We start from the raw sequence: 23,989 nt of genomic DNA, 5'->3' as shown, positions 1-23,989 counted from the left end.
TTCCTTTCTCAGAGAGTCAAGGACATCTTGCCCTGCACTTGGAAGGGCATGACTAAGAGGCATCTCCAGTTGGGACGGGGCCTGATTGGACCATGTGATGGACATGTGGGTGCTGGGCAGGGGCTTGGACTTTCATTTGGGTGGGGAAAACATGGAAACTTTCAGATTCGGAGGTTCCCAGATGTGCAAATATGACATCTCTAATAAAATGGAATTTTGAGGAAACTCAAGCTTCGGAGTCGTCTTTCATTTGGGGTGTTCCTGGGAAACCTGACAGCACCTTTGAGACAGTCATTGCCAAAGTGTTAAAAATAATCGCTTGTGTCAGAAAAAAACATGAGAATGGCCACTTTAATATCAAATATAGATAAGTGGCCTTAGTTTTGGTGGGATGAGACAGGCAATGCCATGGGGACATCTCCATAAGACAGGGCATTCCAAACCTGCCCCAAATTAGGTAAAAGTGTTTTTTTCCTTAACAACACATGAACTCTGAAAGTATTCTGAAGTATTTTCGGAAAGTATTTTGAAGTATTTTATCCAAAGATGAAAATCAGTGAAATTACCAGTGGTAATTTATTGAAATGACATAAAGATCATTCAGTGATGTTGTTTTTTTTTATAATACAAGTAGTCCTTGAATTACGATCATTCATTTAGGAGCTATTCAAAGTTATGACCATTCAAAGTTATATTGAAGGAAGGGTGTTACACCCGGTTCTCAAAATTCGATAAGTTCTGATAAGCAGTTTTGGGTTTGGGAAGCATTGCAATAAGAAATCCTCAAGCTGCAAGTAGGAAACTGTGAAGCTGATGCTCATCCATCCCAACTAGGATAGGAAGCAAGCTCATTAATGTTGCTGCCATCCTGAAAAGTTCTTATTGTCAACCTTGAAGAGTCTCCAGCCCTTGAAGACTGGTAGTCATATGCACCTCCTTACATTTCCTGTAACCCTAAGCAACCCTCCAAGATAGTATAATCTTATGAACATCTATCTCAGAGGTATCCACGGGATATGGTGAAAAAAGTAATAGCAATAGCAATAGCAGTTAGACTTATATACCGCTTCATAAGGCTTTCAGCCCTCTCTAAGCGGTTTAGAGAGTCAGCATATCGCCCCCACAGTCTGGGTTCTCATTTTACCCACCTCGGAAGGATGGAAGGCTGAGTTAACCTTGAGCCGGTGAGATTAGAACCGCTGAACTGCAGATAACAGTCAGCTGTAGTGGCCTTCAGTACTGCACCCTAACCACTGCACCACCTCGGCACCCTAGTCCAGATAGCAGCCACAAGCATGCAACGAAAGTGCCACCTTTTTGTTTTTTCATGTGTAATGTACACTGAATCATGGTGGCACAGTGATTAGAATGGAGTATTGCAGGCTAGTTCTGCCGACTGCCAAAAGTTCGATCCTGACCAGCTCAAGACTGATTCAGCCTTCGATCCTTTCGAGGTTGGTAAAATGAGGTCGCAGATTGTTGGGAGCAAAATGCTGACTTTAAACCACTTAGAGAGGGCTGTAAAGCACTGTGAAGTAGTCTATAATTCTAGTGCTATAAACAGAGATTCAAAATGCACTGTCACTGCCCCTCATCTCAGCTTTTCACCATATACTGCAGACATCCCTGTTGTCTGAAAGGAACATACTCCGAAGTCAGTGTCTGTTGAATTTCAGCTTTTGTTGAAAGGCATCTCTCTATCTCACACACAAGCACAGTCTTACAAAATGGTTGCAGTGATAAGTGGAGTCATAACACCCTGATTTTACTGAATGGGAACTGAAGATCTCCAGTTTCCAGCAACCATTGACCTGCTTATTTCAACTCCTACCCTCAAATAACAATATAAGAACTCTGCACACCAGAACAAGACACTAGAACAGTTTTTCCTGAACACCATCACTATGCTAAAGAAATAATTTCCTCAACACTGTCAAACTATTTACTAAGTCTGCGTTACTATTAATCTTCTCATCGTTCCTATCACCCATCTCCTCCCACCTATGACTGTATGACTGTAACTTTGTTGCTTGTAGCCTTACCATTTACAATGATTGTTTCCTAGTATGATTTGATGGCTTATTTGTACCCTGTGACTATCATTAAGTGTTGTGCCTTATGATTTATGACGAATGTATCTTTTATGTACAGTGAGAGCACATGCACCAAAGACAAATTCCTTGTGTGTTTTCTATTCTATTTCTATTCTATTCTTAGTTTTCAGAGGTGGCCTCTGCGAGGTCAGGCAGCGCTGTAAAGGAAGATTACGCTTGAGGTTTTCCTTTGCAACATGCTGGTTTCCCATTTTGTTTTTAATTAGAAGAATTTGAAAACATTAAAGATCAACTAGGTAGCCCAGCAGGCATAGGAGCTGCCCAGGAAATATAATAGGTCCAACATTATCCAGTGCAACAGAAATCTTTCCTTTCTCCTCCAGTGGCTAAGTGTGTATGGCTTATTTGTACCCTGTATGGCATGGAGGAATCATTTAATTAACCAGCTTTGTAACCCTTGAAAATAAATCTTTTTAAAAAACAAAACCCAGGATTGGATTAAAATGGGGGCTGGGGGTGGGGAGACAAAGTAGAGACAAATGGGAAGGGACATGGCTCTTGTTCCTCTTCCTCTCCAACCTGGTACTCTCCAGCTCCGTTGGACTACAATTCCCATGAGCTTCACGTCTCATGGAAGTTGTAGTCCAATATATAAGTCTCCTTCCTTACGGTCGCCCCCTTCCCTAGACCCTGCGGAGTCTCTCGAGAGGCGCCAGGTCTCCGCCAGGGGGCGCTCGAGGGGGACGTCCGCGACTTTCCGCGCCCTTCACCGCGTCTCCGGAGGCCGACAGGGGGAGACGGTGGGGCTGACGGGGAGCAGCAGCTTGGCGACGGGGGACTCGCCCTCTTGCCCTTCCTCCTTGCCGGGTAATTCCCCCGAGGACACGGCGGAGTCCTGCTCAGGCTCCTGGCTGCCCCCGCCGCCTCCTGCGCCTCGCTTCTTATCCTCCTCCTTCTTCCACTTCATCCTCCGGTTCTGGAACCAGATCTTGATGTGCCTCTCGGTCAAGTTCAGCATGACAGCCAGCTCCACCCGGCGCGGCCTGGAAATGTACTTGTTGAAGAGGAACTCCTTCTCCAGCTCCAGCAGCTGCGCCCTCGTGTAAGCCGTCCGGGTCCGCTTGTTCTCCTCGGGTTCCACCAGGTAGGAGCCACCTAAGGAAGAACGAGAGTCAGACGTCTTAAGGACTAGAAACTTGAGAAGGACACGAGCAACGCCCAGACTCTTAGCTGCGGGTTCGTTTGCAAGCATTTGGGAAGAAAAGAATTGCACTGTTCTACAGTAGTGGCCAAAATTGTGGAAACCTTTTGGGAAAAGTGTATTTTCTTTTCTTTTCCCCCCCAACATTTATTTTTTATTCTCTTACATACCATTTTAAGTATACATTCACCTAATTGTTATTCTTCTTTACATTTGTCATTCTTATACATTTGTTATTTCATTTAATAGGTTATAATTTACAGTTTGGGTTGCTTTATTTACAATCCCTTCTGCTTGTTGTAACACCACTTTATTTTCCCTTTATTTTCTCCCTCCCTCCCTTCTCTACTTCCTTCCTTCCTCCTCTCCTTCCCCTTCCTTCTTCCCTTCCCTTTCTCCTACTCCTACTCTTTCCCTTTCTACTCTCTCCTCCTCTTTCTCTCCCTTCCATCCTCCTCTCCTTACCTCTTTCTTCTTTCCTCAGTCTTCCTCTCATTCTCTCCTCTCTCCCTTTCTTTTTCTATTGTTGTAGGTGTCTCTTTCAAATCTCAGTTTATATTCCTTGGGATGGTATTTCCGCAAACCCAAATATAATTTGGTATCATTTCTTACCTTTCTTACCCTTACCTTTGCTATTCTACCCTAATTATGTTTCCCCCCTTTATATCTCGCTCTTGAATATATACCTGTATATTTAATATTTTATTTTCTGTTTTCCTCTCCCCCCCCTTTTTTTCTTCTTCTATTTAATGGTTCATCATCTGGGTTCTGTATCTTCTCCTTACTTTCGGGAAAAGTTTATTTTCTAAAACTAGCTAACACTGCCATTTTTTTACTAGTACCATAAGATTATATCAATGGAAAGTTAATTTAATCAAGAATGTAATGCAATAACTTTTATGAAGGATTTACTATTAGAACAGCAGATATAAAGAAGGAAAGTGAAACAAGATATACAAAAATTATCACCATAGAAAAAATGAGATATACAAAAATTATCACCATGTCAGTTAATACTTAGTTAGGTAACCTTTAGCATGAAATATGGCCTTACAGCGTCTTCCTATGCAGCAAACCAAGTCTTTTCGTTGTGCAGCTGTTATAATGTGAAACCAAGATTGAATGATTGCTTCTATTAAATGGGTTTTATTGCTGGGTCACTTCTAACTAACAAATTTCTTTAGTCAGCTCCATCGATTTTCAATTGGGTTAAGGTCTGGGCTATTCCCAGGCCATTCCAGCAGTGAATATGATTTTATCTTGAAACTCCCTCCTGAAAAAAACAGTGTTATTAGCCATCAAACCTCAAAAATACACTTCCCCAAAAGGTTTCCACAATTTTGGCCACTGCTATATAATCAAAGGAGGGGCTATCTACCGAATGATTAAGCCAGCTCTATGTACCACATAACTAATCTCAACTGATCATGAAAAGCTAACTAGAGTCAGTATTTGGATAGAATACCAGTAGGAAAACCTAAGAGGTAGAATAGACTGGGAAACTGTTTCTGCTTCTGTATCTTTGCTGAGAAAATATCAGGAGCTAAATTGGATTTAAGAAGTACTTTAGTCTTTAGGAGAACAGAACTGACTCTTACAGGTATCAGGCAATCTACTATATAAGGAGTAGGTAACTTGCTCCCTGAATAAAATTCCTTCTTGCTGGATAAAAGTAAGAACCACTCCCAATTACTTGGCATTTTTTCTCAAGAGAAAACACCCTGTTAATTTGGGACAGCTGCTTCAATTAACTATATCTATTTGTGAGAATCCGAAGGAGTAGGAAATTGTTATTTGTTTAAAACGCACCCTCACCCTTCAAAAATCGAATTCTCTTGAGTTAGTTGCTCCATAGAATCAATCCTTTCAATCACTCTGTAGCAGAAAATAAAAGATACAATGTGTTTCCCTCTTGCAAAGAAATGTGGAATTGGGGAAGGGGGCTTCCCTGTGGGGTATCAGTAAGTATACCAGCAGGTATCATTGTCTCCCTTCCCATTCCACCTTTCCAACTTCAGGGTTTTTCTGAGAGTGTGAAGGATACACTGGTGCTAGCAACTGGTGCTATATTAAACATTTCCTATCTTGGATGTCTATGGATGTCCTTGGCTTTCATTCGGAACTGTTATCCCTTGAAGGGCTCTTGGTCTGAATAGTTTCTGCTTGTCTCTTTATCCTGGAAATACCTTCTCCTTCGTTGCCTCCTCTTCAACTCCCTCTCCTTCAGCGTTTCTCCTTCCCCTCTTCTTCTTTTCCTCGTCCTCCTCTTCTCCAACTCCCCTTCCTTCTGCATTTCTCCTCCTCTTCTTCCATCTCCCACTCATCCACCTTCCCCTCACACCTGTTATTCCGTCCCTTTCTCCTGCCTTGCCCATTCAGTAGAATATTTTCCACCTCAATTTCTTAACACCAAAATCCGTTATAACCACTCGAGTTTTCAAACTATTTCTCATCGAGGATTTCTTGGAGAGTTTTCCTGTTTGGGTAAAGCAGCAAAGGATTCTTCCTATTTCAAGTCTTCCCTTGTTCTCCATTTGAGAAGATGAATGGAATTTAGTCTCTAGTCTAGGCTCATAAACACGAGAAGATTGCTATAAGCCTGAACAATCTTTCTGCATTCACCTGTCTCCTGGGTTAATTTAATGAAGAAACACAACAAGGATGGGAGTCAGTGAGGTGGTCCTTGCATTATGTTTAAACCCTGTATCTGTTATTACACACACACATCAATGGTTAAAATCAAGTTTGTTTCTTTTGGACACTACTAGGACTAAGTCCCTGCAGTTTTCTGGGCAAGATTTTTCCGAAGTGGAAAATCTCTTCCTTCCTAGGACTAAGAGAGACCGACTGGCCCAAGGTTACCCAATTGATTTTCTGCCTATGATGGAACTAGAATTCACAGTCTCCTGGTTTTTTAGCGGATGTCTTCACCCTCACATCAAACTGGCTCTGGTGTATGCTATTAAAACAAAGAAAATGTATGTTCCTCTTCAAAGAGACAAATCATGTAGCTGCAGGAAAACACTAGAGCAGGGATCTCCAACCTTGGCAACTTTAAGCCTGGTGGACTTCAACTCCAAGAATTCCCCAGCCAGCTTTGCTGCACTAGAGGACGCGCCGAGATTCAGTCACCAGATGCCCATGTTTCTCACGACTCATTAGCTCATTTGCTGATCGGAGGCATCCTATGAAACTTTTTTTAAAAAAATAAAACGTCTGTTGTCCTTTCCTATTACACCTCGCCTGAGATAAAAGCACGCACTTCACATTCTCCTTTGGATACCATTTTGACATTGTGCTTAACCTTGTTTTCGGCGACTGGATCCTTAGAACCACTTCGGTTGACAAAACAGGACTACAGTCGCTTTTAATTATCTGTATTCTGTTTTATGTTCCCTCTTTTCCCTTTTGAATTGTTCGCCGCCCTGAGTCCTTCCCGGAGAAGGGCGGCATACAAATAATAAAATTCAATTCAATTCGATTCAATTTATAATAGCTAGCCTTCAGACAGTCTTGTGAGAAACGAAACCCTTTGCTAACTTTTATTTCAGATCGTCTGTATCTGGTTTTATCTCAGTTGAATAGGCATAAGCGAAAGGAATAGAGATTGCAAGAGTAAAAGGTGAAGGTTCCCCTCACTCATATGTGCTAATGTTCCCGACTCTAGGGGGCGGTGCTCATCCCCATTTCAAAGCTGAAGAAGAGCCAGCGCTGTCCGAAAACTTCTCCGTAGTCATGTGGCCGGCGTGACTAAATACCGAAGGTGCACGGAACGCTGTTACCTTCTCACCAAGGTGATTCCTATTACTTGCATTTTTACATGCTTTCAAACTGCTAGGTTTGCAGAAGCTGGGACAAGTAACGGGAGCTCACTCCGTTAAGCGGCGTTAGGGATTCGAACTGCCGAGCTTCTGATCACAAGCTCGGTGTCTTAGCCACTGAGCCCTTAAGAGTAAAAGAAACTTCCCTAAATTGAGTAAGATGGGGGAGTGCATATTTATTTTAAGAATCCAAGTCCTTATATCGGAGAAAATCTACACAGGATTTCTTAGTACAGTGCCAAATGGAACCGTAATTATGATTCTTTTTTTTAAAAAAAAGCATTATGCCATTCATGAAATCCTTTTGTAATTAATTTTTTCCCAAATTGTCTCCTTATTTGAACATTTAAAGCCTCTTTCTCCTGTTCTTTTTGTTTCTCTTTCTCTGATGTACCGTTATTCAACACCCCGGAAAGTTATTCGGAAAGTCACGGAAGTTTCCAGTTTGGTATGCATATATTTGCATGGACTCGTCTTTTCGACAAGAGGAGATTCTTCGAATCTTATCCTGCTCCCAAGGCCAATAGATTTATTCTTGCAAAAAGTATCAGGGTCTTTAATTAGCGCGCATTTTCGCTTTGCTGTTATAATGCGGAGGGGCGCAATATCCTAACGAACTGTATATAGTTGATTGGCTGGCTTTGCTACAATGGATTACCATTTGGCCCGTTAGCAACCCTCCCGGGGTGCCCAATGGGGCTTTTGCGCCTATTTTTGCGCCTATCGCCCCCCCCCCATTTTTTCCCTTTGAGTTTTTTCTGCCCGACAAACGTGGGGCAAAGTGAACTTAGAAGTTCTCCGGTCCCGCTATGCCTCTTTATGTTCGCCTGCCCAGGAGTAAAAACCCTGCTGAATTCAATGGGGTTCACACCATAGGGTAGGGTGGCAGCCTCCGGCTTCGGGCTCCTCAAATTGCTTGCCATCGGCGCGTTATCAGTGCCGCGGCGACCGTGAACCGACGGAGTTAAATAATGCAGATTTTATTTATCGCAACTATAGATCTCCTCCAGTATCATCCCCCAAAGTTTCTCCAGCGTTTAAACCAGTGTTTCTCAACCTTGGCAACTTGAAGATGTCCGGACTTAAACTCCCAGAATTCAGAGTTTAAGTCCGGACATCTTCAAGTTGCCAAGGTTGAGAAACACTGGTTTAAACGCTGAGAAATAAATATGCGCGCAAATGAACGAAAAGGACCGGCCCGCGAAGCTAAGTTTCATTCTTTTTTAAAAACTTTTTTTTATTGTTTTCATTTTCATAACAAATACCCACATGTATACTGTTAAAAAAATAAATATTTTTTTTCTTATATTATTAAAACATTTACATCAATTCATCTTACCATCAACCTCCCAAAACAATTGTTGGCTCTTCTGCTCTCCATACACCATATTTGTATGGTGTGTTTATTTGTATTTGTATCCATCACTTTCTTCTCCCTCTCTTCTCCTCCTCCCTACCTCCTTTCTCCCCTCTGTCATCTTTCTCTTCTCTACTTCTCCTTCCCCTCGCCTTTTCCTCTCTCCTCCTTTCCACTCCTTCTTTCTCTCCTTCTCTCCCGCCCACCCTCTCTCCTTTCCCTCTCTTCTTCCCTTACCTCTCTCCTGTACTCCACACTCTTCATCTCATTTACTTGGTGTATTGAAGCTGAGTTTCATTCTTAGCATGAATCTGATTTAATTAATCGGATTCATTAATCAGAAAGATGGGTTGACCCTATCGAGGCGAAGGAAAGGCGTCGCGGAGCAGGCCTTCTGGGTAGTGGCCTCGCATTGTGGAGTAACCTGGCCGTTCCCATGCTTTGCGCCATGGCCCCATCCCAGGTTTCGCTTCAAAACGCAGCGCAGACCTTGGTTGAAAGCAATCGCGCCAGAGAGAGACAGGTTTTATCTCATTCGGCGACTACAGGATGTGATTGAACGCGCTGTAATAGGTACTTTATATTATGCAATCTAAGTTTAATCAAACCGCTCAGAATCATAGGAGGCGTCGGCATATCAGGGTAAATAAAGAAACCGCTATTCCTCAGAAAGCTTTGATTGCTTCCCACCGTTTCTCAAACCTGACTAGTAACTTGCATTTCTGCACACTGTTTCTCCAATTCGACTAGTGACTTGAAAGAACTGCAACTATTCTGGCCTCTTGATGCTGACCGCTTGATGCTGTTATGAATTCACACACTAGTCTACATGTTAAAGTTTTCTCTCCCATTGGAATAACGGGACTTAAAAATTAAAAACTTGTTTGTTTGAATTTAAACCATTAAATTGAAAAGGATTCGGTTTTTTAAAAAAAAAATGACATACGCTGACTAATATAATGTGAAAAACAAGCGTGTGTTAACAATTCAAAATTATATATGTGTATGTATGTATGTATGTATGTATGTATGTATGTATGTATGTATGTATATATGTATGTATATCCAGTCAATAATTTTAAAGAAAATATCTATTGATAATTCGTAGGTTTCATTTGTGCTGGAACAAATTTATAGTATATAAACAAAGCTTATTTATAAAATTAGAGAACCGACACATTTTCTTTTGAAACATTATGCTAGAGCTCTCATTTACATATTCAAAAGTAGGATTTTTTACAAAAACATTTTTATAAAGATGTTTAAACCATCCCAATACATGATATATTCTAGTGCAAAAAATGCACAAATTCTGCCATCATCAAATTAAGTATGAATTGATTGTCAACTTAGCCTTGGATGTAAAATTAAGGCAGAAAGATTCTCAGAACTTGAAGAAGTAAATTGATGGACAAATTATTGGTCATAAAACAGTAAGATTCTGCACCAAAATGTTGGGGTCTGTTTGTTTACTAAACGTCTACCCCATCTTTCCTTCAGAAACTTAGGGAGGGTTACAAAGGGCTCTTTCCTATTTTCAATCACAGCAACCACACTACAAGGCACGTTGGGTAATCCCACAAATTTCTATTATCCAGTATAGAAGACCTAGAAACTCCAGATTCTAATCTAACAACTAAACTATCTCACCCACATTGTCTCTCCTTGAGATGAATTAACCTCTCATAAAATCACAGTTGAATATTTCTAAGTGCAAATTAGTGGCAGGTTAGATACTGGAATGATCGTGTATTTGTGGCAATTGAAAACATAACCCTTTATTTGCAAATTATTGCTTCCTATTGGAAATGCCCACATAAATGCACTGTAGCTTTGATTCATAAGGCTAGATAAAACACACTGCCCCTTATGGGGTTGTCCTGCTCCACAACCTTTAAAAACACATTGATTTGGATAGGACAGGAATTCTACTCCATTAAATGACAAAATGTCTGTTATTTGGAAAACGATCCAGCACAAAGTTAACCTGACCTTGCTGGACTAAATGGTGCCAACTTTTTCTAAATAATATCTTTATTAAATTTCAGAGTCAAACATTAAAATGCAAACTAACATAGGAGGGAAAACGGGAAAAGGAATAATAAAACAAATCGAAAGTGACAAAAATATACGCCAAGGATACCATGTATGCTGACTTTGATTAGATGCTGAATTGAAAACACTTCATTAATATTCTGATATTTCTGTGCTGTTTGAACTTTGTATATTTGAAAATAAATATAATTTTAAAATTAAATTAAAAATCCTGTTAATTAAGGTTCGTTTGCTGAATTTGTAGAACCTTTCTAGTGGTTTTTTTTTAAATCTTTTGGTTTATCTCTCTGGTTCTTTTGCTTCATTTTGCTCCTCTCTAGGATTCTGAGACTTAGTCTATCATTGTTACTTCCTAGGACTGGCTTCTGGAATATAGTATCCTTCAGATATTTTGGAGCATAACTCCCATTAGTTTACAAGGCGACAAACTCGGAAATAATGACGATCATTGTAGCTCTAAATGCTTGAAAAGCACCCAGCTTTTCAGACTCCCCTTCAGGGACTATGATGTTCATGTACCTTCTCTGACAGACAGTTTTCCATTACAAATTCAGTGTCAGATTATTCCTGGGAAAATACAGTAGTTTTGTCACTCAGCATTGTAGCACTAATACACCAATTACCTAACATTTTGGAAGGAAACACATCCCCATGAATTCAGAAAGTAGTTAATGAAAGCTGAAATCCTAGATAAAGTTTCCTTTGAGTAAGCCTCTGAACAGGCAACCTTTCCGTAAACGTGGATTCAAGAATTAACAAGATTTATTAAGGCTTCAATCCTTAATCAAATGCTTTCTGGGGAATTCTGAGAAGGGCAGTCCACACTTCTTAAAGCTGCCAGGTTTGGGGGGAAAAAACATTGCTTTTACATTAAAACATTCTCATCTTGGAATCTTCTGTTGTGAACTTCACTGATGAGTTAATAAGGCAAGTCCGTGTTTCCCCTGAAAGTTAATTTGTAAATGTTACCATTGGTTTTTTGGCAGCTGCCATGCCTGTCTGTTTTCAACATGCCACTTTTTATTACTGTTTTTTTTAATGATAGTTTAATGATAGATTCAATACCGTAGTTTTAACTATTGTAAATATCCACAAGTAATAGTGGTGCATGCACATATACCCATAAACATATTATTAAGGGGATTTAGTCACCAGTGATGCAGTGTGTCCAAAGATGGATTTTTGCTTTAAAAAGATAAGATTCTTTGCATGAATTGTAAATTTGATTATTTCCATTTTTCTGCCCTCCCCTCAAAGAAATCCTCAGGGAAGAGCATTTATTTATTTAAGACTTAAGGCCTGGATTGCACCATAACATTTTGGATCTTGCAAGTGGTCACTCACAACCTGATCATCTGACAATTGGACTACTGCAATGCACTCTGCATGGGGCTGCCCTTGAAGACTATCTGGAAGCTATGGTTGACATAATACAGTGACATAAATAGAAATGGGTACTTCTCAGCATGCCTATGTGTCACCAGTGCCACGTGAGCTGCATTGGCTGCCATTTGGCTTCTGTGTGCAATTCAAAGTGCTGATGGTTACCTTTAAAGCTGTTCATGGCAGACAACCAAGTTATCTGCTTTCATTACTACCTATCTGGGTACCTTTAGGCAGAGTGGGTGCACCTCAGCTCTCTTCTATTAAACATTGCCATCTTACAGGAGCTAGCAAGCATGTCTTCTCACTGTGTGTGTGTCTCCATCCTCTGGACCAGTTTCCTCCAGAGATAATTTTTTTTCTAAAATTCTGTAAAATTTTAAATTCTTTAAAATCTTGGCTTTGGGCTTATGTGTTGGAGGGATGTGTGTGTGCATGTATGATGCTCTTTTTTGCTATTTTGGTTTTTGTGACATTTTTGTTTTTAGTTATTAATTATTATATTGAATTTGGCTTTTGTTTCATTTTGTTTTTTAATTAGCATATTTTGTAAGCCACCTAGGGTCTTACTGCACTGAGAAACTATGTTAGGTCTAAGTTATTTGAATTATTTTGTTTTCAGATGCATAAAATGAGAAGCTAACTTGTGGAACAAATACCCAGAACAATTTAAAGTGTACCACCTTCTGTTTGCCTCTCTGTTTTTAAATAAAAATAATCTTGATGTTCTTTCAAAATTTAAAACGAATTAGTTTTTACACCCTCTGGTCCTAGGTCAGTTATATGTAAACACTTCGAAGATATTTGAGTATTTAGCTGGTATTTCATGGGTAACATTTTTAGAAGAGAAATAGTCATAGCAAAAAAACAAGCATCATCAAATATAATCACTTTTATCTTGCTTTATCTTTCAGAATTAACCTGGTGTGATTTTAGAATCTCCCATTGTGCCATTGTGTCCTTGGAGAAATAAAAGAGGGGAGGAGATTAAAATTAGTTTATTATATGGCTGGGCTGTAGCTTGGAACCTGGTTGAGCAAAACGTGAGCCCGGGAGCAAATTTAGTGAAGTTGTTTAAATCATGGCCTTTAGACAGACTGGCTGGAGATTTATGTCAAATCAAATCTCAACAAGGACAATCAATTATCACACTTTCCCTGTGGAAGAAATTAGACTTTAAACTGTTGTTGTTTTAAACCATTTACTCGTGTCCGACTCTTGGTGGCTTTATAGGCAAGTGGATTTCATGCTACCCTCTCAAGCACAGTTTCTTTCAATTAATTGTTGGATTTTCAATTTTGCATCAGATTTGATGTTATCAAACCATCCTGTTCTTTGCCTTCTTGTTCCACCAGGAACAAGCATCACAATGAATTGGCATGCATAACATACATGGCCACAGTAAATCAGATGGTAGGTAGTCTTATTTACGTAGATTTTAAAATATAGTGGCTAAAATGAGGTGATCAAAGCACGATTGGCTGCAGTAGGCACCAACCAGTGAAAACAATCCACCTCAGGTTCCATTGAAGTGAATGGGGAGCTTGCAAGAATACTCTGGTTCGGCTCCCATGCCTTTCAATGGGGTTTGTCCCCACCCATATTTTAACTTTTAATAGTCTTCAATAAGTTGTTTTTAGAATAAAACAAGTATAAACATTCATCCACACCAATGCAAAATTGATTTCCCTCCTTGAAGAAGAAGGGAAATTATTTCTGAGTAGGGATATATACAAAATTTTGCCCTGTATTATCTTAAGGCAAACAAAAAGGTTTTAAAATGTCTTACAGGGAAGAAGGGAAATTATTTCTGAGTAGGGATATATACAAAATTTTGCCCTGTATTATCTTAAGGCAAACAAAAAGGTTTTAAAATGTTTTACAGGGAAGAAGGGAAATTATTTCTGAGTAGGGATATATACAAAATTTTGCCCTGTATTATCTTAAGGCAAACAAAAAGGTTTTAAAATGTCTTACAGGGAAACATTTTACATGAAAGCTGGGACACGATCAGTGAAATAAAGACAAGGATTGAGAAAGTTCAAACAGCATTCTTCAAAATGAAAAAGGTCTTCTGCAGTCACAACCTAAGGCTGAAAATCAGGCTTGTCAAATGTTACATCTTTTCCATCCTGCTCTACGGAGTAGAGAGATGGTCTCTGGCAGAAACCCACTCTTCAACCCCTTGAAGAGACTAGAAGCATTTGAAATGTGGATATAAGCTTGGTTGACAAAATCACAAATGAGGAAGTGTCACTAGAAAAAATAAGGTGGGCAAGGATAATTGAGCATAAAATATAGCCTCTCATTATCAAGACAACCCCTGCCTTCTCGAGGTGCCCACCGTTTTCCAACAGAAGGGGCTCTGTCGACTCTTGGGCCCGAGCTCAAGTAGTACTCAGCCTAGAATCATGGATCCCATGATGATTCGGGATGATTCGGGATGCATGCGACTCTACAGCGAAGGGATTAGCGATGCCGTACCGACGCTAAAGACTTAAGTCAAGTAAGTCAAGTAAGTGATAGGCCGCCCTGGAAAGCCAAGGGAAATCATCGAAGCCATTAAAAAGCAAAAGTTAGAATATTTTGGATGTGAGATGCAACACCCAGAAAAATATGGCATCCTTCACTTAATCCTCCAGGGAAAGATTGAAGGCAAACGAGGTCCAGGCAGAAGAAGAATATCGTGGCTTCAAAACCTAAAGGGCTGGTTTGGATAAAACTCAACAGCACTTTTTCATGTGGCTCTTAACAAAAATAGGATTGCCAACATGATCCCCAACGTCCAATGACCGATATGGCACAGGAAGAGGAGGAGGAGGAGGAGGAGGAGGAGGAGGAGGAGGAGGAGGAGGAGGAGGAGGAGGAGGAGGAGGAGGAGGAGGAGGAAAACATTGAAGAAAATATTCCAGTGGGTAAGTTTTCTATCACAAAAACTTGCACCAAAATATTAAAAAGTGGGAAAGGGAAATCTACCGAAGTCAAATATATTATTCATGAGAGCGACTATAAAACAAATACATCCCGGAGAGAAAGGGTCTCATCACACCGCATCAGGAACGTTCAACTCAGGCGGGAAAACTCAGGAGGAGAACCAAACAGCAGGATGGACATTCACATGTCCCGCAATTTTGAAGTGTCTAAAAACTTTTCTTTCAGGAGGAAAAGTTGGTGCTGGTTAAGTTTAAATGGCACCGGCTTCGGGCATTTGAAAATGCAGGCATTTCTCCGATTCTAAGTTAATTTGTTTTTTTTCCTGCATTTTTCTTTCTTCCTACCGCACTGCAAATCGAGCTGTTTTTCTAGCATATTTATAAATAAAGATCCATTGAAATCAGTGAGATCTTGGAAGGGCAGTGAATTGTAATCAGAGATTCGGTGAAATTTTTTTTTTACAATGGGATTTATTTTTGCGTAGATATACACCTAGTTGCGAACTGCCACTATTCACAAGAAATTATATGAATTATTCTTGAAATTATATATTATATTCTGTTGACTAGGAATTTATTTCTAGTTAAGTGTCCTTGGGACTTTATCTCTTACAGCAAATCCAGTTCTAGGTAGAAAATTTAAGGCATCTCACAAAATCCTTTTCGGTCCATATATATATATATATATATACACGTTGTATAGGAACGCTGGCGTTATTTTTAAATGCGTACGCTGAATTGCATTAAACTATACAGCAGCAACATAATACTATATATGTGTGTGTGTGTGTGTGTGTATGTATATGTATGTATGTATGTATACATACACACACACACACACACACACACACATATAGTATTGTGTTGCTGCTGTATAGTTTAATGCAATTCAGCGTACGCATTTAAAAATAACGCCAGCGTTCCTATACAACGTATATTGTGATAGGACTTAAAACTATATAAACAGGCTCACATACACACTTCAATGTAGTCGTCTGTTTGTTATTTTCCAATATTTGTGCTTTTTGGGGAAACAATAGTTTTTCCCTTACTGTTTTTCCCTCACGGAGAGCTTCTGCACCGGAGACGAATTTCTTGTGTGTCCAATCACACTTGGCCAAATAAAGAATTCTATCCTATTCCAATTCCATTTGGGTTCCTAAATGAACTGGCCACAGATGAGGGTAAATCCGCCCGAACGGTTTGTCCCAACTAAGGAAATGTAGGCATCCCCCCCACTCCTACCCCCATTTCTGCTATCTGTTCTTACAAAGCCCTTAATGCAATATTTGCCCAAAGGCGTGACCCGCTGAGCGCAGGACGCAGGGCGCGATAACATTGTGCTGCCGGAGACCGACCCGCTCTTCCCCCAGCTGCCCTGCCTGGCGTTTGGCTCACTCTCCCCGGATCGGAAAGGCAAGGCGACTCCCCCTCTTCCCCGGGCGGTTTGTGAGCCCTTGGCAGCCAGAAAAACACCCCAAAACCCGAGTCTTTGCGCTTGTTCTCGGAGCCAACGCTCATTCCGGGTCAGGCCGCTTCTGCTGTCCGGCCGTTGTTCTTTGGCCGTCTTTGAAGAGTCCGGTTTCTTCCGGAGAAATGAAAGGCGATGGTGTAAGAAAGGGCGCCACTTTGCTGCTTAGCGCGGCGGGGAGAGGGAAGGCTTGGCAAGTCTATTGCACCAAGGCGGTTTCCCAGATATTGTCGCTCCTGGCCTTCATTCCAAAAGAAGCCGGGCGATTTCTTTTCAGGTCAGTCAAGATTGGAAAGGAGGGAATTGGGATCCACCAAAGCTTTGTGTGAGTGAACGTCTCCGCCCTTTCCGAGGCCACGAGTGTTTCTGAAGAAAGAAAGTGTCATTGAGGTCCCTGCTGGGACTTCTCAGCTTGAGTAGATACAAGGGCCTTCCTTAACTAAGGACGTTTTGCTCGGGGTTATTTTTTATTTTATTTTGTTTGCCAAACATGTACGAGACAATAGGTAAGTATAAATATGGACATGAACACAGGAAATGGGGACGAATAAATGGGGACAGCAGGACAGGGACGGTAGGCACGCTGGTGCGCTTATGCATTCCCCTTACAGACCTCTTAGGATAGTTCAGTGTTTCTCAACCTTGGCCACTTGAAGATGTCCGGACTTCAACTCCCAGAATTCCCCAGCCAGCGAATTCTGGGAGTTGAAGTCCAGACATCTTCAAGTGGCCAAAGTTGAGAAACACTGGGATAGATCCTCTGCTGGGGCTTCTCAGATTGGGTAGATACAAGGACCTTGGTTAGCTAAGCGCACGACCGACTTTGCTTTGGGTTATTTTTTTATTTTCATTTTTTTATTTTATTGTTTGTCGAACATGTACGAGATAACAGGAATAAGTATAAACATAGACATGAACAGAGGAGATGGGTACGAATAAATGGGGACGGTAGGAAAGGGACGCTGGTGCGCTTATGCGCGCCCCCTTACAGACCTCTCAGGAATGGGGTGAGCTCTGCCGAGGCTTCTCGGATTGGGTAGATACAAGAATCTTCATTAGCTAAGCGCGCGACCGGCTTTGCTTTGGGTTATCCGTCTGGAAATGGTTGGTTTTCCTGGTGGATCCCACGAAGCCTTCTTAAAAAAGCAACTCGCATCGGCAGATTTTCACTCTACTTTTCGCTGAATAACTGCAATGCAGATGGATTATTAGGACAGAGAAGTCCTGGAGGATATAAGAGGGATATAAGAACTTTGATGAAAAATCAAAACCTCCAAGTTGCCAGCTTCTTAAAAAAAATAAACCTAGGGATTCCACTGGGAATATATGGGTCGGTTCCTAGATGGATGTGTTGCAGGATAAGATGTCAAGGCCTTGACAGATCTTCTCATGCTATCAATGCTGAGCTGGTTAAATAGACCTTCATAACTGATGCTTCAGTGAGCATAACAATCTTTATTAGTATCCAAAGAAGACTGGCATCTCTGTTCCTGGAAGGGCCAGTTAAAGCTTCTTGCCGTCCTTTTCTGGATTCTTACTAGCGTATATAAAATGTGTGTTTGCACATGAAATTTCTTGGATCCTGTTCTCTTCGCAAGGGCTTATTTTAGTATTTCTCCCTCAATGCAGACAGGCATACATGTACAGATACTAACACTATATTTACTTTTTTATTTGCAGAAGTCAAGCGGAGATAGGCCGATGTAATTTTCATGCGAATAAGTTTGAAATCGGCGTGCAAAGTTTCTTTTTTAAGCGTAGATCTCTCTGCTATAATTCTACGGCTGTATTGCAGTAGGATTCAATGGTAAATTGGTGCCCGCAGCTTTACCACTTTCACTATGTTGAATTTGCCCCTGGAAGGGTATAAACGGGGTCTCTACCCAGTAAACACAAAACAAGGGAAATGCAACAGATTTACAATGCAGATTCTTCTGTCAACAGGGCAAACTTTTTATCATTTGCAATGTCAGCCAGCTGCTCCCTGGCATTTCAGAGGGTTATTCCTTAGCAAACACGTTAAGGACTCTTAATCAGTCTGCCTGATTTCCGATTTCCGCGTCAGTCTTCACAAAAATCCAGGCACCACCTTCATTGGTTTCAGGTAAAATCAATACAGCGTCTCTCTCTATTTTCCTGTTTTGGTCCAGACGGCAGCCCTGAAAGATTTTGGCTTGGCGAAGCAACTCAGTCTGATTTTCTGCAGCTGTAAGGAACCGAGTTCTACTACTAAGCTGAGGAAACGCCGTTTCTGTTTCCCTGGCTGGAGCAAGAGCCAATTCTCCCTTCTCATGAAGTCGCCTTTTAGTAGGTTGCAATTCAAAGGCAATCGGGCGATTGCCTTGCCGGCCCCGCTTTCCTATTTCTCTCTCATTTCTGCTGCAAATTTGGATCCCTCGGCATGGTCCTTTTTCCTGGACAGGTAGCAAATTTGACACACCTCTTCGGACAGCAAAAGCCACATGAGAAAACTGCATCATTCTCTTTCGCCACCCTCCGCTGAGATTTAATTAGAAGAGATGTTTTTTTTTATCAGCACAAAATCAATGAAAGCAAACTGCTTGGATTCGTTGACAGCTAAAAACCATTCGGATTTTTGGAAGCACTGTTGTGTTGTTGCTTTTTTAAACCACAAACTGTTTCGCCGTTTTTAAATCAGAATATAGTGTCATGAATATCACACCCAGCATTCTTAAAGTCAGAGCTTAAAATTGAATTTCCCCACGCTGAATAATGTAATAGTTCCAAGTCTTTGTAATTAACATTTAATCCTTTCAAAGAGATAAAATACTCTAAAAGACAAGATAATAACATATGATATATTCTCATTATTCTTTTCTTGAGAAATAAAATAAAAGCTGTGAGCAAATGCCCAGGTACAGGGCAATTATCTTACAGAACTATTTAAAGTCATACCCCAATTAATTGTAAATAAAGAGGACTGGAGCGGATCTCCACAAACTTCAATCAAAGAGTTCTTTACAGATGCATCCCAAACAAGTGTGGCATGAAAACAAACACGGCCCAAGGGTGAATTTAATATGAGAATCACTTTAAACTCACTCAACAGTTCATTAAGAATCGCTATGCTATTAATTACATATAATATGATATATTCAGTTATAATCTTGCCAGCCTAGTTTATTTTTTTCCAAAGTGTTAATTCATGTTGCAGTAAATGAACATTTCAGACATTCACAAGATATTTTTTTAAAGGATTAACAAATAAATATGTGAACTACACTTTCCTTCTGTGGGTTCCACAAAACCTAGGCCATAATAAACATGCCAGTGTATGAAATGACATATCTGATTCCTTATTAATTGGGCTCCTGTGGTGCTTTGCAGAAGTAAAAATATCCACGAAAGGTTTAAGGTGATCCAATCTATTCCCTCAAAGCCTTTAGTCTGGAAACGGTGTGGCTACTGGAGTTTAGGATTACACTTATCTTAAGCGTGGGTACTTAAAAATAAGTCTTCCTGTGTTTATTCAGGCTGATATTTCTGCAGCAATGATCATTAAGATCGCAGGATTTCCTTCCCCACTTTTTAATTGCATCTAAGAAATGAAGGGTGCTGCCATTTTGGTAAATGCATCAATAAAACTTTTGAGAGCCAAAAATGGATAATAGTGGTAACAATGACGATGAGGATGGCACACATTCTCTGCTAGGTTCTTTACAAAAATCACTAGCTCCCTGCCAAGAAATCAGACTGTTGTCTGTACAAAGTGTCTTCCCAGTTTCAACCAGGAAATTGAAAGCCTCATTCTGTGAAGCGGACAGGCCGAATTGGGGTGTCGCAAGCACAGCCCCTCTTGTAGAGGAGGATACAGCAGGCTCAGTTTACCACAATGTGAAAGAAGAGAAGTTTTACTAAGGCAAAATGTGAAATTTTTACCAGGATGAGTGATGCCCTTAACTCCCAAGGGTAGCCTGCAGAGTAGTGAATGGACGCAGAACAGAACTCCATTATGTTTCTTGCATTAAAATTGCATTGTACAACCAAAACAATTACTCCCCGGCCATAAATTTAACTGTTTCTCTTTTCATTCACACTCAAAGTTACACAAGTTCCCTGGGAGTATTCTCAAGGTTTTCTGGGTTCAAAGGGCTGGTAGGCTTTTGAGTCAGTCATGTGCCATTAAAAGAATCCTCAAAATACTTCCATTTCGTCTGGAGACTAAGGTTACTTCAAAGCTTTTAACATTTGGAAGCATGGCAGAGGGCTTTGAAAACAGCTGCCGCCTTATTTATTTTATTTTATTTTGCTTCCAATGTTTATATTTGACAATCTCTAGAAAGTCAATCCTTGAGTTATTACATGTTTCTATTTATTACATTTCTAGGACATTTCCCTGTTTCAATAAATGCAATTTTAAGTGCTTTAGGGGGTTACTTACTTCTAAGTGAACAAAAAGATTTATTGCAGGACTAATCAGACAAAGAAAAATATAATGTTATATGGTGTTACTTTTTTATATATACAATATAGTCAATAGTTATGAGCGTATTAGCCAGCCTTCGATATCAGTTGTAGCAAAACTCTCAGTTTCTACAAAACCACTTTTTTCTGGGAATGATGGAAATTCTATTTCAACTCATATGAGAGTTCCAGGACTTCTGTGGTAGGAACTCAAGTATTCTACATTCAGGCACTATTCATTACATTTCAGTGACATTCTGATCTAGTCACTCCTGGATTCAGCTCGGCCCATTATCAAGAGCTCAAAGGAATCCTTTCAGAATAAAGAGGCACAAGAACATGCTGTAACTGCGGCTGTATTTACATCACAGCCTTATGCTTAAGTGACATTTACCCATAATTTATTCAACCCATTTTCCCAGCTTTGCACCTCACACCAAACCATAAACTAATTTGTCTAAAGCTGGCTTTGCAGAAACACTTTAAGCTAAAGTGAAAGCCTCTCTTTTTCTTGATGGGGCCAGCCTTTTTGAACTGGGCGCTCTACGGGTATGCCGGGACCACCATCATCCTCAGCCAGCAGCCTGCGGCCTTGACTGGGGATGATGAATGTTGTAGTCCCAAGCTATCCGAAGGAGCGTCCGCTTTGGAGACGACTAAAGGGCTCGTCCCCAGAAAAAGGCAAAGGCGCGGGACCGAGGAGAGGCGTTCTTCTTCGGCCCTGGGCAGAAAGAAGAGGAAGGGCGCCTTACCCGTGCCGGCCCACTGTCCCTTCCACGCGTGAGACTTGGTCGACTTCATCCAAGGGAAGGGCAGCGGCGCTCTGGGTTGCTCCAGCAGCCCGGCCTCGCTCCCTTCTCCGAAGGGCAGGTTCTCCTGCTGCGGTAGAGAGAGCTGAGCCGGATGGTGCGGGGGAAGGGGGTGGAGGTGCGGGATGCCCTCGGAGAGGGGGGGCACTTCGTAGGGGGAAATGTCCGGCGGGCTGCCTTGATCCAAGCCCCCCAAAACCCCGGCGTAAGGAGATGCCTGCTGCTGCTGCTGCCGCCCCATGTACAGGCAGGCTGGGGGGCTGGAGTTGTAATCCGGAGGCTGCGATCTCTGGAAGGCGCAGGGATCCTTGTAGAGCGGGTGGCCGGTGCCGCCGCCGCCGCCTCCGGAGGCGTAATACTGCTCTTCGGCGTTCATGGCGAGCGGGGCCCCGCGCGAGAGAAGCTTCCCAGGGCGCAGGTGAGGGGCGCACCTGTGACAGGCTGCTTCACCTGCCCGAGCAGCGGATGGAGCCCAACTTCGAGAGGGGAGGGGGCGAGGGGGGGGAGAGCACCCCGAGGGGACTTTTCGATTGGTTGGCTCGACCGTCCGCGTGAAACGGAGCTGGGTTTCTATTGGGCGAGACGTTTCCCAATCAGAAGGAGCGCTTCTGATGTTTGGAACTTTGGCGTTTCTTTCGTTTTCTTCCTAACTAGAGGTTGATTTCCCCCCCCCCCCACTTTCTCTCACCTTATCATAGAAGAGGTCCAGAGTTGTTCTTAACTGGTGTAAAACCCCATGTGACACACTGGACCTTAATCATAATCAAGCAAATCAAGTTTGGCTTAGTACAATAGGTACATATGTATGTATGTATGTATATGGACCTAATGCAGAACCTCCTATTCTCCTTTTGGCAGAAATGTATTTGTATTTACCCTGTTTCCCTGAAATAAGACCTCCCCAGTTAAGCCCAATTGGGCTTTCGAGTGCATGCGCTAAAATAAGCCCTCCCCTGAAAATAAGCCGTCCCCGAAAATATTGCAACACAGCAGCAGCCATGAGGTGACCACGCTCCCCGCCTCCTGCACACCAAAAAGTAATAAATCCTCCCTAAAAATAAGGCCAAGTGCTTATTTCAGGGGTCAAAAGAAAATAAGACCCTGTCTTATTTTTGGGGAAACATGGTGTTGTTAGTTTGTCAAACATGTATAAGATAGCAGGTATAAATATAAACATGGAGATGAACAAAGGAAATGAGTACAAATAAATGGGGGCAGTAGGACAGGGACGTTAGGCACGCTGGTGCTCTTATGCACGCCCCCTTTTCGGACCTCTTAGGAATGGGGTGAGGTCCACGGTAGGCAGCTTAAGGTTGAAGCTGTGAGGGTTTGAGGATGTAACAACAGAGTCAGGTAGAGGATTCCAAGTGTTGATCACTCTGTTGCTGAAGTCGTATTTTCTGCAGTCGAGTTTGGAGCAGTTCACCTTGAGTTTGTATCTATTGTTTGCCTGTGTAATCATGAAGCATTTCTCCTGTCCTGTCCTGTCCTGCCTGTCTGTCTGTCTCCCTCCCTCTCTTCCAGTGGCAAAGTCCGTCCCACCCCAGGAGCGACACTGAGTAAGCAGCTCCAGCACCACGTGGCTCTGCTCCAGTCTCACCTGAGTTGGCTGAACAGAAGAGGTCAGTGCAGGAACTGGGCTCCAAGAGTTTCTATGGAGATTCTCAGCCATCCGGGTCATGGTTGTCCCAAAGGTGCTTTTTGAAGAGGACTTTCTGCTTTTTCTTTGAAGAGGTTTGTTGAGAACGACTGAAGAAGCTTCTTGGATGAGAAGCGAAATGTCTTCAAAGAGAAACCCGCAGGTCCAGTTGCCTCTTGAAAAAGCACCTTTGGGATTAGACTCCAAGAATTAAAGCTAAAGACCCCTGTAAACATATAGAAAATTCATTGCCCCTGTTCATGCTTAAAGAGCATTTATTAATAGTTCCAGAAACAATTAAAATATGCCAACTTTCTATGCAGACCGCAACTGAGCCCAAAATTCCTATTGCTAACTGAGACATTTGTTAAGTATATTTTGCCCCATTTTATGACCTTTCTTGCCGCATTTGTTAAGTGAATCACTTCCGTTGTTAAGTTAGTAACAGGGTTGCAAAGTGAATCTGGCTTCCCCAGTGACTTTTGCTTGTCAGGGTTGTAAAAAGGGATCATATGAACCCAGGACACTGCAACCGTCATAACTATGAGTCACTTGCCAAATGTCTGGATTTTAATCACATGACCATGGGGATGCTGCAATGGTTGTAAGTATGAAAAAAGGTAATAAGTTGCTTTTTTTTCAGTGCCACTGTAACTTTGAACTGTCGCTAAATGAACAAGGACTACCTGTATTCAGTATGTAGATTTAGGAAAAATAGGTTTCAAGCTTAATCTCTAAACTTTTGCAGCTCTCTTATATTGACATAGATTAAACCATATCATCAAACACTTTGGATAGGTTTCCACATCTTGTGGATTTATTTAATTTCTTTTTTCTTTAT

General features: G+C 41.5%; 1 protein-coding gene across 1 annotated transcript; it reads right to left on the bottom strand.

Annotated features, from left to right (window-relative positions):
* Positions 1–552: 552 nt before the first annotated feature.
* On the bottom strand, positions 553–21,927 carry PDX1 (pancreatic and duodenal homeobox 1). Its single transcript, XM_087721240.1, has 2 exons — positions 21,453–21,927; positions 553–3,209 (listed from the first exon to the last, which is right to left on the bottom strand). The coding sequence occupies exons 1-2, from the start codon at positions 21,883–21,885 to the stop codon at positions 2,821–2,823; spliced, it is 822 nt and encodes a 273-aa protein (XP_087577366.1). The 5' UTR covers positions 21,886–21,927; the 3' UTR covers positions 553–2,820.
* Between the last annotated feature and the right edge of the window lie 2,062 nt (positions 21,928–23,989).

Source organism: Thamnophis sirtalis, unplaced genomic scaffold (assembly GCF_051295495.1).
Source record: "Thamnophis sirtalis isolate CommonGarterSnake01/CBP01778 unplaced genomic scaffold, rThaSir2_p1.2 scaffold_8, whole genome shotgun sequence".
NCBI lineage: Eukaryota > Metazoa > Chordata > Lepidosauria > Squamata > Natricidae > Thamnophis > Thamnophis sirtalis.
Note: the sequence above shows the minus strand (reverse complement) of the source record. Positions and strands in the feature narration are given on the sequence as shown.